Genomic DNA, 12147 nt, shown 5'->3' with positions numbered 1-12147 from the left:
GCTTTTGGCTTTGGGAAAAAGTAAGTCTCTACCCATGGTGAAAGGGGGCAGTTTTCTGCTTTCCTGGGTGAAGTCAAACTAGCAGGCCTTGAATATATAGCAAGCTGTCCAGACCTTCCCCAAAACACGTGCTTGGACGTCTACATTCCACAGCTGTGTGTGCAGGAGACACTCTGTACTAGTCAATATTGGTGTCAGAGAGATTTGAGAGAGGATTTTCCTTTTAATGTCATCTAGAGATCACAGCACATGAACAAAGAAGATGATATTGTGAGGTCAACTGTTGAGGTTGCAGTTGGGTCCTGTCTTTTTCCCAGAGTTGTATTCCAGCCCCGTGTCATACACCATTTTGGTTTCAGGCTAAGTTTGAAATTGATTTAATGCTGGAGTAATTCACTTCATTAGTAAGCTGCTTGCCATGTTTGATAATATTTTTAGACAGGACAGATTTTACTAAGCTGCAGAGTTCAGATGAGCGCCCTTAAAGCCGGTTCAGGGATTACAGTGGTAAATTCAGCAGTTGATTTCATTAGCAAGCAGTTTCCTAGATCCAAATTGTCCTTTTTAGAGCTTAAAAGCCAGATCCAAATGCAACTTGTTTGTTCCTCTTTGTATTCTGAAGAAATAGTGGTGACAAATGGGAGCACTGGCCAATTTTTAGCAAATGAATCTTTGCACTGGATAAACAGGGACTTTTCTTGGGAGTAAATGGGAATCCACTGTTCGTCTGGAACATTGGGAAAAGGTATGCTTATAGTTTCTATGCTTTCTCAACATGGTGGGAATTTGTTTTGACATACAGTATTTGCAAGCTTTAAAATTAGTTTGTTACCAATATGACAAACTGTAACCTGGATTATTGATTGTTTTTGCGTGATGTCTCTTGGGTTTTGAATTAGAAGTTTGACTGTCCTGAATTTTTTTTTAAAAAAAGTTTTGCTGATTTGTTTTTAAATAAATGTTACATTTACGGTTTACAGCAAAGACATAGGAAGCTGCCTTGTATTCAGTCAGATCGTTAGTCTGTCTCATTCAATATTGTCTACACTCACTGGCACTTTCAAATGAGACAGTTTCTGAGGACATACCTGGAGATGCTGGTTATTGAACCTGAGACCTGTATGCAAAGTAGATGCCCTACCACTGGGTTAGGACAGATGTCTGACATACTAACCACCTGTTAGGACTTGCACATATACTCGGGTTGCCATATTTCAAAAAGTAAACTCCCTGACACCCACAGAGTTGTTGAACTTTTTTGGGGAAGCCTCTCCCCAAAATAGTGATTTTAAGCTTTTGGAGCTGTTTCCGCTGCTTTTCCCACCACGTTGCCATACACCTGGATTTTTCCTGACATTTTACCAATTCAGCAAAATTCCCCTGACGCCATTTTTACACCCAAAAACCAGGACATGTAAGGAATTTTCCTAACATATGGTAAACCTAACATATACCAAATGCCTCTTGCTGGAACTTCATATTAACAATAACATTGTTACCTCTGCCACCCACCTTAGTTTGTTGCCCTTTCCTTGTGCATTTCTCAGTTCTCAAAGTTTCTGTTCTGCTTTTAAGGAATCCCCCTTTGATGTATTGCCACATTTATAAGCACCTTCATTGTTCAGAGGCCCCGTCTAAGCCTAGATTAACATCTTGATTTACAGCAAATAGAGGAGTCTGGATTTTCAACTTCAGGTCTACTACAGACCACCAAAAATCAGCAAGCCTGCATCAAACATTGTGTTAGTCATCCAGTCACTTGAAGATAGCTTTCTCTCACTTCTAGGTCAGTTGTACTACCAATAGTACAGAACATAATCAGTGGTAGATCCCTTCAGACACTTCTTTGTTGCTTTATAGGATCGGAACAGTTATTCCACCTTATAGGATTGGGACAATTACGGTGCACATAGGTTTATTATGAAATTTCATGTTTAAGCTACTGTTTCTCAAACTGCTTATAGTAGTATAGCCAGTCTTCCTGCCATTGTATCTTGACACCAACTTCATGAAGCAGACTGTTCAAATGTCACTAGTAGGTTTTGTGGCTAAGCAATGAATTGAATCTATGTCTTGCTGTAACTGCACACTGCTACACCACACTGAGTTACTGGATATGCCACAGAACAAAAGCACTTGAGGTATAGCTGGAAAGAGGTGGTATACACACAGAGAGACACACACACAAACTAACATGCATGCATGCATGCATACAACAGATATCCTATCACCAGTGCTGACAATGGATGTAGTTGTCCTGCCAGTTGAGGGCACTCCTTTTCTGACATTGTTCTGTAGCCCACTTTTTCTTAGGAGGAGAGGGTATTTTCCTCACATGCACAGCTATCACTTGTCTGATTAGGTGGATGCAGAAGGGAGGCTTTGTGGCTCTTGGGGCAGGCAGAACAGCCTTTGGCATCAGTTCACAGTTCCCTCTTAATTGCTCAAAGCTTTGTGGTCTGCGTTACATAGAGTTCACAGGACCAGAGTGCAGCTTTACCTAGCCTGTAAAATCTTGTTGAAATCTCATTTGCTTGCTTGCTTATTTATTTATTTAGCAAACTTTATATACCACTTGATAATAAATAAAACCTCTAAGCGGTTTGCAAAAATAAAACAGACATTAAAGTTATCTACAAAATAAATCTGTATCTCTCTCAACTTGTGTGTATTTATTTTATACTCACTGTAGTCTTTGATTCTTTCAACAGCTAAATTTCTAAGGACTTCCTGGTGGCCCCAAGTGGTTATTTGACCTCTCAGACCTAATGCAGACGTCTGCTCCCCCCTCCACTCTGTGCCTCTGGTGCAGTGGCAAAGAGGAAACCAGAAAGAGCAGTTTTCATTTTAAACTAACTACACATTTGTTCTGTCCATTTTGATTAAATAGTTTGAAGAATAGCAGTCTTGGGAGGAAAATCCATCTTCTGATACCACAACAATTGAAATGAAGTGAAGTTTATGTTAGTGCTAAAATCGTGAGTGATTTCATGGTGGTTGAGATGCCCAAGTTGTTTTTTAGGTTGTCAAAGATGCTTCATAGTTTTGTGTTAGTATAGCAGCTGAAATTCCACTCTAGTTGGTAATGGCAGTAGTGGAATAATGTAAAGATATTACATAGATGCTCTTCTGAATAAAAAGGAAGCTGTAACAATTAAAGCCCTTGTGAGCCACTTTCTTTACACTGGGCCATTCCGTCTTCTCAGAGGAGAGCTGGTTTTTCTGTGTGGCCTCTTATTGTTGATTGCTAACCTTCATGTTATAGCTGATGGCTTGTCTGGTAGTGCTATAGAGTACAGTTTGTATTCCTGGTTCTTTTCTGACTGAAGGAAATAGTATTAATTTACCAATATATCCCTTTTGGTCTAAAAATCTTCACAATTGTGACTGCTTCAACATTTACAGTTCCTGACTTCTACTGAAGCCTTGAATACTGCCATATAACATGCAATTAATGGGACTTGACAATGCAGTACTTAAAATGTCAGAGGCCAATGAAGCTCTGCCTTCACAAGAACAAATTCCTTTGCTCCCTGTGGTGGTACCCTTATGGTGATAGCAATGGTAGGGGATGTGATGTGATGTGAGGGAAGTCTAATTTAGGCGGATAATTTTGAATGCTCTTTCATCCATTTTGGTATCTATTTATTGTGCTTTTTCCATTTTTGAATGTCACAGCACTTCATTAATCCTATTTGTCATACTTTTGTTCTGAGGGAAGCATGGCTCCTACACATCAGCTGTGGCAAAGAACACGCACCTTTATTGGGCCAGTAAAAACAGCTCAGGGGGCCTGCCGGGCAGGGGAGGGGGAGAAACATGATAGATTGAATTCAGTCAAGCCAGTGTAAACAGATAATTTTAAATCACAAAAGAAAATAGACTTTCTTTATTTTGTCCTATTGTATAAATCAATTAACTAGTTGCTGTAGCATACTCCTTCTAAACCTAGAAGAATAATCCCAAACAGTTGGGTGTTTAGCACACACGCTTTTTGAAATACAGGATCATCTCCTTAGGGGCAAATTTGGGCAATTGTGAAATAAACACAATTGTACATATGCATAGACCCTAAGAAAGAACACTTGAGTAATGGCTAAATGCCAAATAACTTTTCAGAGGCTGGGGTTAGCAATTACTGAGCAGATTAGTGTTTCTCTGTGAGGTGAAAAGTAAGAGAATTGCCCAGTAAAACTTAATTCTCAATTAATTTTATGGAAGAGTAAATCATTGAATTAATACTCTCCCTTTTTTAAGTTAATGGGACTTAAAACTTGGTTGCCCTGTTTAGTTGACATTCTTCAATGCTCACACTCTGCCACAGTTAATATATACACTACTGCATCAGTATAATTCTTGATCAGAGCCCCACCCTTAAATGGAAAGCAAACTTTAATTCTTTCTGTTGTAGTAATTAATGGATTCTATTTTAAAAGGTTATATGAAGTTTTGTTGTATTATAATCAGATTTCATTTTCAGAGACACTAGATTTGAGTTTTATACATTCTGAAGACATGTGGAGCATTGTCCTCTACTGGCTTTCATTCTTCGTTGCACTAATTCTTTCAACAGTTGAACGGGCCGAAACATTAAACTTTGTTCAAGCTGGAATACTTCTCCCTTCAGGTTTCTCATCCAGGGTTTGATTTGCTGGGTATCATTCATTGATAAGATCTGAATGCAGTGCAGAGTCTCTGGTAACTCACCAGCTAAGTATGATAAGTTGGTGTTTAGCACGGGAAATACTTTTGATCCTAGTTTTTATTGGTTGGTCTTATCAGTGAAAGTTACAAAGCTCTCTGCTAGGCATTTATTAAATAAGGATTAGACTGAAATAAAGCAAACAGGTTTATGAAGAAAGGCGTTCAGCACAATGAATTGCTTACTAAATCTCACTCATAAACATACTTCCTGACATGGTGAACAATGTGCTGTTCCTATAGGACTTAAAATAGCATTTTACACAGTCTGTAGGGATTGGTTTGTTCAAAGTTCACTTGTTTTTGTTCCTAGACCTGGATGAAATCAGAGGGCAAGGTTAAAGTAGGCTCTTGGTTGCACTCTTTTCAGCAAAGGGGGGGTTTACTTTTTACTAACTTACTAACCTGTTTTTTACTATTGGCTTTTAGTTAATGACCTCCCTTTTTGTTTTTGAATTGTCACTAGTTATTTTGCTACTTGACATTAGTGAATTGTTTCAGATATGACACTTAAGCCATGATGGGAATCCATTAATTTTTGCCAAAGACATGGTTAAAGCCTGCATTTGAATATAAGAGAGGAAAATGGGGTGGGGGGGTGCCATAATTTTTTTATTGAAATAATTTTTGTGCATTATGAAGTTCAGATCTTAGAAAAGCACCCTTCAGGCCATAATGGTTGAAAGATAAGAGGCAAGCCTTTTTTCCATTATATCCAAGACTTCTGTTTTTCCAGTTATGCTTCTTGGCAATCCCATTGCTATCATGCTGTTCTTAAGGCCACACAAGCAGCACATGGGGCTGGTTTGTTGAAATAATCAAATCACATGGTGAGAACTGTTATGATCCTTGAACTATGTGCTTTGTATAATTCAGGGCAGGTTCTATATTTTGATTCAGTTGGGGTTTTCAGGTTCTGTTCTAGTTTCATGTAACTTGCTTTATGAATTAACTAAGCTATAAATGTATAAAACAAGTCTTTTTAATAGAATTGCTAGATGACATTTTTTTAATTTGTATCTTGGTGAGTGACAGGGGCTATCTCAAAAACAATACGGGGAAGTTTTGAATTGTCAGTAGTGTGTGGGGGTCCAAGATAATATCACTCCACTTTGCTTCCTTCTCTCAGCCTCTCTGATTCTGTTTTCTCTTATTGTTGAGTCACTTACACCTGGGAGGAGGTGTTCCCTGGTACAAATTCTTTGTTTTCTTGAGTCCTAGAAGTACTTGGAAGTTTGACCCACTTGTTCTAGAATTTTCATAATAGTAAGCTAATTGCTGCAGTAAATCTTTCTTTGCATTCAAATTCATATTTTCAATAGTTTTTCCACAGTGCCATTCTAATAGTACACGTCTCTCCTCAGCCTAATGCTACAGATTTTTCTCTTGCTCCCAACCAAGGTGCTGCATGTCTTTAGTGTATCTTAGTTGCAGGTGGTACAATCCAAACAGTTCTCTTCTCCAGCCAAGGTATTGTAAGAGAACAGGAACCAGGTTTTTCCAAGACGTGTCTTGTGCTGTCAGTTGTGAGCTGCAGTTCCTGACTGTATGCCATTGTCAAGATGTTCTAAGCCTACAGCTCTTTCCTGGTTTACCTAAATTAATCTAGGGATTTTCATGTGGAATAGCTAGTATATTTGGTTTCTTATGATCACATTGGTTTTCATTACACACTTCAAATACTTTGATTGATTGACTTGAATAGCAGTATTCTTGTTGGCATATGACTTGACTGTAGTTTAATGATTTAAATATTTTAACTGTTCTTAAACCCCTGATGTATCTTTGGGTTACTGAAGGGGGGAGGTAAGATATAGCTGGTATTCATCAAGAAAGTAGCATGAAGCTTGTTGTGTCTAATGTGACCTTCTAATAGCGCAAGTATGTGGGGGTGGGGGAGGGAAATTCACCTTTTGCACAGAGAAACTGGAATAAAAGAGCAAGCCTTTCTCCTAATGGGTTTGAATTTTAGCAAGCAACATTCTTCCCTGGATTGCTTATTCGTTTAACTTTGTGGAATGTGTACAGAAGTGAGCCTGCTGAATAAAATAAATAAAATAAAGTGGTATAACTATGTATGTCTTCTTACTCCTTTGCATTTAGCAAATCCAGTTTGCGGATGATATGCAAGAGTTCAGCAAATTTCCAACCAAGACTGGTCGCAGGTCTCTTTCTCGGTCCATTTCACAGTCTTCCACTGACAGCTACAGCTCTGGTAGGTGTTTTTCTTTTCCAGACCTTTTCTTTCCTGTTTAGCTGATATTTTGAGCATTAACCCTGACTCCAGACTTAAAGGCAATTACTAACTTTCTTTTTGACAATCTCATTCAATATTTTCAAAAGTACTGCAAAATATTGGAATACATGACAGTTGGCAGTGCTAGCCTTACAGTTAGGGATGCATCTATTAGGGAAAACACCATTCTCTCTCAAAACTTTGGCACATTCAACTATGAGCCACAGTGGCTGTCATCTCTTGTACCCTTTCATGGTCTCTTGGAAAGTAAAGCCCCTTTGTATACCTCTGGTTTTAGTGATTACAAGTAATCACCTTTTTCTGTTCAGTTGCATGTAAAGCTTGAAAGAGTCCTGTAGTATCCCTTGTAGCATCCAGTGTGCATGTATAAAATACTAGCATTTGAGTTCTGTCGTGTTCTATGGTAGTTGACATTAATGGAGTTAAGAAATTTAATTGCATTGATTTCAGTAGATCTACTTCAAATATGACTTCGATGAATATCACCCCATGTATTTATGCACTGCTTTACCCTTACTGTAAAGCACCCTTGTAAGGTGTTTTAAGGACTTGATATGTTAGGAAGGAAGTCTATTTTTAATAAATAAAAAATAAAAATCTGCCTGCCAGTAATCTTCAAAGGATGTTGATATCCTGCAGTACTTGAAGCACACACTGTGCCACCTTATGCTAGTGTGTATAAGCCAAGAAGTGAAAGATTTGCAACAGGAAACCAGATTGACCAGGACACTTCCACTGTTTTAAGATGAATGATCAGAATGAAGTTAAAATAGCACAGATGGTAAAATGTCAGCCCTTTGTAAGAAATACGAATTGTCTGAATTTCTTTTGCATATACTCCTTTCTTACCAAACACTTCTGTTTTGTTCTCTAGCGGCATCCTACACAGATAGCTCTGATGATGAAGTTTCCCCAAGAGAAAAACAGCAAACTAATTCAAAGGGCAGTAGCAATTTCTGCGTTAAGAATATCAAGCAGGCAGAGTTTGGCCGCCGAGAGATAGAGATTGCTGAGCAAGGTAAAGAGTGAGCTGCTGAAGCTTCCTTCTCCTTTGGGTACCACAAATTATATCCTGTTCGTCAGCAAACCCCTTGGTAGTAGATTAGCTGTGTCAAAATGTCAGCAAGCAATGTAAACTTAAAACAAAAACAAAACCTCTCGGGATTGTTTCAACAGGTATTGCTAATGATGCCAGTTGCAACTGTCTATGACTCAGTCTTATGAACAACAGCTGATGGTCAGTACGTGAACAGTCCTTTTTTACCACTTGTGTGTTAGGGACAAATTAAAAGGCCTTTATATCCCTTATATTCCTTTCCATTTAGGCTGCACACGTGACAACTTCCAGCCTTTTCTGACTGCAGTGTCAGGTTGCCAGCATCCTTCACTGACATCCAATCTGACATTCAAGACAGTTGCCGTTACTGATCTTTGTGTTTCTAGACCTTCTGTTCTCTAGCAGTTCTTCACATACATAAATTTCTTTGAGCTGACTTACTATGGGAACCCAAGAGGATGACTGGCCAGTGGATGGCACAAGTTTCATTGAAAACTTCTGTTCTGCTTTTGTAGACATGTCTGCACTGATTTCACTTAGAAAACGAGCTCAGGGGGAGAAGCCTTTGGCTGGAGCTAAAATTGTGGGATGCACGCACATTACAGCACAGACTGCGGTGAGTGCCCTGCAATTTGCACACCAGCTGCCTTTCATCTTAACTGCCACTCACCTTTGTCCCTTTCTGAATAAAGAGATGAGTGGAAAGGTGTCTTCATTGTCTAAACAAGAGCATTTGTTGTTGTTGTTGTTGTTGTTTCTCAACCATCCTGGTGTGTCTGTGCATAATAGCGTTCAGCAAAGACGTTTGCTGTTATGACAACTCCAGGATTCAAGTTGTCAGCAGTATCCGCTGGGTTTGGCTGATGGCTGCAATGTCTTGCATGGACTTGGGTATGCCTGATTTGATTGGGGGTTGGCTAAGCTATAAATTAAATAATGTCATAACTCTGGGCTGGTATTGGCCAAATTGAGCCAGCCATTTCTGCTGCGTTTTTGGTTGATTATGCTTGCATCGCCCCCAGGTCTTGATTGAGACGCTGTGCGCCCTGGGAGCTCAGTGTCGTTGGTCTGCTTGCAACATTTATTCGACTCAGAATGAGGTAGCTGCTGCCTTGGCTGAAGCTGGTGAGTACACGGCAGCGGCACAGAGATTTGGTATCAGAATTAGAAATGCAAATTCTGTTTTTATTAGGGTAGCACTTAATACTTCTGTCAGATATTCAGTACAGATGAATACATGATGTACCGAGAATATTTGGCTGTGTTTGAAGCTCTGCTATCAGATTTGTACAGCTTGTCACTAAAGATGCAAGCTTCTGAACGATTCATTTAAAACAAAATAAGACCGACTTTGTTTCAGGTAATTACATAAGAAAAGCCCTGCTTGATCACAGTGGCCAACCAAAGGCCTATGGGAAGCCCACATTCCAGGCAGCTGGCATTCACACTGCCACTGATGGTGGAGCAAGAACATAAGTCATCGTGGCTAGCAGCCATTGGTGGAAGCATTATTTTTGAAAGAAGGACCAAATTACTAATAAGCAGAAATTTTGAAGCAAAATTCCACAGCGATGGAAGAAGTGCAATCTTATTTGAAAGAAGTGTAGTTGGATGTCTTTATGCACACGGTGGCCTTGTGGAAAGATCTTTGGTTCTGTTTATAAAATCACAAGTTCATGCTTTATCTGTGGATCCATCGGTTAGTCTGCTAGTAGACTTATATTGTACTTTATTAGATCTAAATGTATGGAAGTAGCCATGTTGTATCAGTTGCACTTGCTTCATGTTAGAAATTGACACAAAGACTTATTGCAAATGAGTGGTTTAAGTAATAATTATGTGGAAATAAAACACAAAAACTGGTGCCGACAAGAGAATGAAGACAAATTCACTGTTCTTTCAAAAAAGATTTCTAGCATTTTTCAGTTACTGCTGAATATTGTAAGCTTGTATAACTCTTAACTGGTATGTCATTTTGTACAGACTTCAAGGGGGGAAATACTGTTGCCAACTTCACTGTCCTAATATTTCTGTAAATTCTCTGCATGCCTGAGTTGTTGGGTATTTTGCAAACCCTTCTCAGAGAGACATTCCATAGCCAGATGGACTCCATTGAACCTGCTGGGAGAACCTAGATTATGCTAAGAGAGCTTGTTTGGCTTTTCTTTTCTTTGCTTTACTTTATTATGTTCTGTGTGCATCTCTTATCTAATGAAACTTCTATCACAATTCATTTCTTATGCTGAAAGTGCCACAGGACTTTGTCTTTATGCTGGCTCTGTTCCTGCATATTCTGCCAAGAATCCACCCTGATAGACAGTTTAGAACTAGCAAGCTAGCTACAACTGCTATTACCTGTATAGTTTCAAGAGATCCCAAAGTAGATTTTAGATTGTACAGAAAAATTGCTTCAATGTAGTCCATTTCATACAATATAATTCTTAACTAGGATGTGCTTTAACTTAGTTACAATTCAGTGACCAGAGAAAGCCTCCAGAGATCAGTGTCTTGTTATTTATGTGTTGTATAAAGATAAAGTCTTTTCAAATAGCCTGGTCACTTAAATATGCTAAACAGATGATTAAAAAAGGCAATCCAGAAGAAAAAAGTGGGGCAGCTTTCAGCATGGGTTAGATAAAATTGGGGGCGAGAGCTGCTTTGTGCCAGAACTGTGCTTATTTTGAGTCTGCTTCAAGCAACACTGCTATAAGAATGATCCAGCAAATTCATTTTCTTTCGCTAGGTGTTGCTGTATTTGCCTGGAAAGGAGAATCCGAGGATGACTTTTGGTGGTGCATTGATCGCTGTGTTAATGTGGATACCTGGCAGGCCAACATGGTAATGGAACATTCTCCTAGGTTTCCCATATCCTCACACATTTGTTAACTTCTCCTTTGGAAGTGTATTTGGTGGCATCCAAAGAGGTACTTTAGGCACATCCAAGGGTTTTGACATGCCCAGTGGAACTTCTGACTTCATCCCTTTCAGCAGACCACTGTGTATTTTTCTGTTACAAAAGAGGTTTTTCACATGGATGTGGAGCTAATGTTTAAGAAAGACATTTTTTGGACATGCAGAACTAGTTCAGTGGTTCTTTGGATCTAGTCTACTGGATCACACTGCATTTAGTGTTCATTGTCCAGTCACGTTCAACCCCTTTTCAAGTTTTATTCTCTCTTCTCTCTTCAGTGGGGCTTAGCTGAAAGAATGGGAATGTGCATTATGATTCAAAACTAGTTAATTCCTGTCCATTTGCAGCTCAAATTGGAGGGGTAAGGTGAAATTCACCCTCCAAAAACAGGCAGCCGGTTTGGGTGATGGGGATTGCAGCAAAATTACCAGCAGGGTCCTGGAGTGGGCTGCTTCTTCTTTATTATTTTGTTCCTCCCAGTTGCAACAGCTCCTTTTTCAGCCCTGCAGCCATTTTGTTTCCCCCAGAATGCCTTGGGCACATTGTGTGTGTTCATGTGTGTGTTTTCTGCGGGGGGGGAGGAGATTGGTGGCTCATGGCTGCATTCTTGAGGTTGAATGGCCAGGCTGCTGGGAAAGGAGCTCAGCTTTTTCTGTCACAAAAAACCTGCCCTGGGATCAGTATGGTGAAGGGTGGGTTTATAAGTATAATGAAATAAGTAAAGAAAAACCTGCTGCTCGTGGTCAGTACCCACCCTCCACAAGCATGGCGGTGAATTTCACATGTATCAAATCTGTAAAATGCCACTCCTAAATTTACCACCTATAAATGGGGTATTTAATTTGTTGGTGCAAATTTGCAAATCTCAATAATCATCACATTCATACTCTGTTTAAAGCACATCTCTTTCCCCAAAACAATCCTGAAAAATGTTGTTTTCCCTCCACAAAGCTACAATTCCCAGTACTCTTAAAATAAAGTTCCCAGTCTTCTTTGGGGGGAAGATCTGTGCTTTAAATGTATGCTGTGAATGTGCCTGGTAAACCAAGGGAATAAAGCACACTGGTTGGTTTTGAGCAAGTCACTGTATTGCAATCTAACTTATCTCAGAGGGTTGTTGTGAAGATCAGAGATAAACAGAGCTATGTTGGAAGAAGGGCAGAATTTCACTGTGGCAAGGCAGTCGTGATAATAGACAGATAGAAAATGAGATTTTCTGAA

The 12147-nt window shown here is 39.4% G+C and overlaps 1 protein-coding gene across 3 annotated transcripts in view; it reads left to right on the top strand.

Annotated features, from left to right (window-relative positions):
- AHCYL1 (adenosylhomocysteinase like 1) overlaps nt 1–12147 on the top strand; it is a 50888-nt gene that overhangs the window by 25083 nt on the left and 13658 nt on the right. For all 3 annotated transcript variants that reach the window (XR_004426853.1, XM_033152460.1, XM_033152461.1), the window contains exons 2-6: nt 6805–6916; nt 7833–7976; nt 8531–8631; nt 9038–9140; nt 10759–10853. Coding sequence is in view for 2 of the 3 variants with exons in the window: in XM_033152460.1 (XP_033008351.1) it covers nt 6805–6916; nt 7833–7976; nt 8531–8631; nt 9038–9140; nt 10759–10853 (555 nt within the window). In the remaining variant the exon portion in view is untranslated. The remainder of the gene's footprint in view (nt 1–6804; nt 6917–7832; nt 7977–8530; nt 8632–9037; nt 9141–10758; nt 10854–12147) is intronic.

Source organism: Lacerta agilis, chromosome 6 (genome assembly GCF_009819535.1).
Source record: "Lacerta agilis isolate rLacAgi1 chromosome 6, rLacAgi1.pri, whole genome shotgun sequence".
Taxonomy (NCBI): Eukaryota; Metazoa; Chordata; class Lepidosauria; order Squamata; family Lacertidae; genus Lacerta; species Lacerta agilis.
Note: the sequence above shows the minus strand (reverse complement) of the source record. Positions and strands in the feature narration are given on the sequence as shown.